We start from the raw sequence: 4,586 nt of genomic DNA on the forward strand, positions 1-4,586 counted from the left end.
GTAGGTTTCAGCACACCTAGCAACTTCAGAAAGGAGAAGCTCGGATTTGAAGTGGTTGATTGGGAATCCCAGTATAATGCCATCCTTGGCAGGCCAGCGTTTGCCACATTCATGGCAGTACCTCATTATGCATATCTACAACTGAAGATGCCAGGCAATAACGGGACAACAATAACCGTTCACAGAAGTTTTTCTCGTTCTGATAACTGCGACAGTGAGTTCTAGAAGATCGCCTCGAAATTTGGCACTAAGGAAGAGCTCACTGCACTTGATGTTGTTACAGATCACACGAAACCACTAGCCGATAATCGGAACGTGAGATCAGACGAATTTGACGTGGCAAAGGAGGCAAAGAAACAGCAAGTGCACCCCTCTGATCCGAAGAAACATTCAACACTTCGGCAGATCTTACTGTCGCATAGGAAAGCGCGCTCATCGAGTTCCTCCGTGAGCGCTGGGAAATATTTGCATGGGTGCCATCCGACATGACAGGTAATCCCAGGGAACTCGCTGAGCACGCCCTCAATGTTGACCCCAAAGCCAAACCCGTACAGGAGACGATGCGTCGTTTTTCAGAACCAAAAAGAAAAGCTATTGGCGAACAAGTTAATCGACTCCGCAAGGCAGGATTCATTCGGGAGCTCAAGGAAGCCGAGTGGGTAGCTAACCCAGTCATGGTGCCAAAGAAGGATACGACAGCTCTTCGTATGTATATCGATTACACAAGCCTTAACAAGCATTGCCCAAAGGATCACTTCCCGCTGCCCCGTATCGACCAGATAGTCGACTCCACAGCAGGCTACGATCGTCTCTCCTTCCTCGATGCATATTCAGGATATAATCAGATCAAGCTCAAGAAAGAAGATCAAGAGTTAACCGCGTTCATAACCCCCCACGGCGTTTACTGTTACAACGTTATGACTTTCGTGTTAAAAAACGCAGGTGCCACTTATCAGTGGTGTATGCAAGCTTGTCTTGGGGAGCAAATCGGTCGGAATATCGAATTCTATATCGACGACATAATGGTCAAAACTAAAAATGCAATCACCCTCATCGATGATCTGCGCGAAACTTTCGATAATCTCGACAGATACAAAATAAAGCTGAACACGAAGAAATGTTTTTTCGGGGTGCTAGGAGGACAGGTGCTCGGGTACTTCATCTCAGCTAGAGGAATAGAGGCCAATCCTCTGAAAATCAAAGCTATCCTCGACATGGAACCACCAAAGAATTTGCACCAAGTGCAACAGTTGGCAGGACGATTGACAGCCCTTAGCAGATTTATCGCCAAATTGGGAGAAAAAGCTTTGCCCTTCTATCAGTTGATGAAGAAATCAGAACAATCCGAGTGGACAGGCGAGGCGCAGGAATCATTCGATAACCTAAAGAAGATATTGTCGACATCTCCGGTACTTGTGACTCCACATGAAAAAGAACCAATGCTCATGTATATAGATGCAACGATGCAAGTCTTCATCACGGTCTTAGTCGTTGAGAGAGAAGAAGCAGGGAGAGTTCATGGTGTGCAATGACCTGTTTACTACCTTAGCGAGGTACTCACGCCAGCGAAGCAGCGATATCCTCATCACCAGAAGTTAGCATATGTCGTATGGAGGACAACAAGAAAGCTACGACATTATTTCACAGAGAACCCGATCATTGTAGTAAGCGAAGTACCATTGAAGAATATACTCACCAACCCGGAGGCAACGTATTGAAGAATATACTCACCAATGGGCTATCGAGATAGGACCACACGATATAACCTATGTCAATCGAACAACAATCAAATCTCAGGTTCTCCCAGATTTCTTAGTTGATTGGATTCAATCACAAACTCTAGCAGCACTCGACATGTCTGGACCCTGGATAATATACTTTGACGGATCAAAACGGAGTACAGGTGCAGGCGCAGGAGTAATATTGATCTCGCCACAGGGAGACAAGATGAGATATATTCTGCGGATGAACTTTTCGCTGCCGACAAATAATGAAGCAGAGTACGAAGCACTGTTGCACGGGATGAGAATGGCTAAGGCATGTGGAGCAACTCGCTTGGAAATTTATGGAGATTCAAATCTTGTGGTGCAGCAGTCAATGAATCTATGCGATGCAGTTAGTGACAACATGATTGCCTACCATCAACTATACCAGTCTAGGGAAGCCAAATTTGAAGGATGCGAGCTAAAACACATCGGGAGAGCCAGTAATGAGGAAGCCGACGCTCTGGCAAATATAGGGTCCACATGTTCCCCTATTCCAGATGGAGTCTTTTATGAAATTATCGCTCAAAGATCGGTTAAATAAAAAGTGTCGGCACCTTTGGAAGTGTTGATTGATGGTTCAGAAAATAAATAGGACGCCGAAGGTTCCACACTACAATCTATAGAGCAAGTTCTTGTTCTTGAACCTCTTTGGACTGAGCTCTTTCTAGCATACTTGATGGAGCAAAAACTACCAGATGACCCAACGGAAGCCAAGCGTATCATACGCCGATCTAAGGCCTTCACTATAGTTGATGGCGAGCTTTACAAGCGCAGCATCTCTGGTATCTTTCAAAGGTGTATCGCCATTGGCGATGGAAAACCTTGACACGCGTACAGCACGCGACCGTTGGGAACCCCAAGTGGAAGGTGTGATGCATACAGCAGTAAGTTTCCCTCAGTAAGAAACCAAGGTTTATCGAACCAGTAGGAGTCAAGAAGCACGTTGAAGGTTGATGGCGGCGGAGTGTAGTGCGGCGCAACACCAGGGATTCCGGCGCCAACGTGGAACCTGCACAACACAACCAAATTACTTTGCCCCAACGTGACAGTGAGGTTGTCAATCTCACCGGCTTGCTGTAACAAAGGGTTAGATGTATAGTGTGGATGATGATGTTTGCAGAAAACAGTAGAACGAGTATTGCAGTAGATTGTATTCGATGTAAAAGAATGGTCCGGGGTCCACAATTCACTAGTGGTGTCTCTCCCATAAGATAAATAGCATGTTGGGTGAACAAATTACAGTTGGGCAATTGACAAATAAAGATGGCATGACAATGCACATACATGTTATGATGAGTATTGTGAGATTTAATTGGGCATTACGATAAAGTACATAGACCGCTATCCAGCATGCATCTATGCCTAAAAAGTCCACCTTCAGGTTATCATCCGAACCCCCTCCAGTATTAAGTTGCAAACAACAGACAATTGCAGTAAGTATGGTGCGTAATATAATCAACAAATACATCCTTAGACATAGCATTGATGTTTTATCCCTAGTGGCAACAACACATCCATAACCTTAGAACTTTCTGTCACTGTCCCAGATTTAATGGAGGCATGAACCCACTATCGAGCATAAATACTCCCTCTTGGAGTTACAAGTAACGACTTGGCCAGAGCCTCTACTAATAACGGAGAGCATGCAAGATCATAAACAACACATAGATAATAGATTGATAATCAGCATAGCATAGTATTCATTATTCATCGGATCCCAACAAACGCAACATGTAGCATTACAAATAGATGATCTTGATCATGTTAGGCAGCTCACAAGATCCAACAATGATAGCACAATTAGGAGAAGACGACCATCTAGCTACTGCTATGGACCCATAGTCCAGGGGTGAACTACTCACACATCACTCCGGAGGCGACCATGGCGGTAAAGAGTCCTCCGGGAGATGATTCCCCTCTCCGGCAGGGTGCCGGAGGCGATCTCCTGAATCCCCCGAGATGGGATTGGCGGCGGCGTCTCTGGAAGGTTTTCCGTATCGTGGCTCTCGGTACTGGGGTATTCGCGACGAAGACTTTAAGTAGGCGGAAGGGCGGAGTCGGAGGGCTTACGAGGGGGGCACACGCTAGGGCCGCGCGGGCCCCCTTGGGCCGCGCCGCCCGAGTGTGGCGACGCCTCGTCGCCCCACTTCGTTTCCCTTTCGGTCTTCTGGAAGCTTCGTGGAAAAATAGGCCCCTGGGCGTTGATTTCGTCCAATTCCGAGAATATTTCCTTACTAGGATTTCTGAAACCAAAAACAGCAGAAAACAACAACTGGCTCTTCGGCATCTTGTTAATAGCTTAGTACCGGAAAATGCATAAATATGACATAAAGTATGTATAACACATGTGTGTATCATCATAAAACAAGCATGGAACATAAGAAATTATCGATACGTCGGAGACGTATCAGCATCCCCAAGCTTAGTTCCTACTCGTCCCGAGTAGGTAAACGATAACAAAGATAATTTCTGAAGTGACATGCCATCATAATCTTGATCAATACTATTGTAAGCACATGTAATGAATGCAGCGATTCGAAGCAATGGTAAATACAATGAGTAAACAATTGAATCATATAGCAAAGACTTTTTATGAATAGTACTTTCAAGACAAGCATCAATAAGTCTTGCATAAGAGTTAACTCATAAAGCAATAAATTCAAAGTAAAGGTATTGAAGCAACACAAAGGAAGATTAAGTTTCAGCGGTTGCTTTCAACTTGTAACATGTATATCTCATGGATATTGTCAACATAAAGTAATATAACAAGTGCAATACGCAAGTATGTAGGAATCAATGCACAGTTAACATAAGTGTTTG

The 4,586-nt window shown here is 44.7% G+C and overlaps 1 protein-coding gene across 1 annotated transcript; it reads left to right on the top strand.

Moving 5' to 3' along the window:
* Positions 1–485: 485 nt before the first annotated feature.
* Positions 486–1,532, top strand: LOC139833662 (uncharacterized mitochondrial protein AtMg00860-like). The gene is made up of 2 exons (XM_071823999.1): positions 486–492; positions 943–1,532. Exons 1-2 carry the CDS (start codon positions 486–488, stop codon positions 1,530–1,532), a joined length of 597 nt encoding a protein of 198 aa, XP_071680100.1.
* The last annotated feature ends 3,054 nt before the right edge of the window (positions 1,533–4,586 follow it).

The sequence above is a fragment of the Lolium perenne genome, chromosome 7 (assembly GCF_019359855.2).
Source record: "Lolium perenne isolate Kyuss_39 chromosome 7, Kyuss_2.0, whole genome shotgun sequence".
NCBI lineage: Eukaryota > Viridiplantae > Streptophyta > Magnoliopsida > Poales > Poaceae > Lolium > Lolium perenne.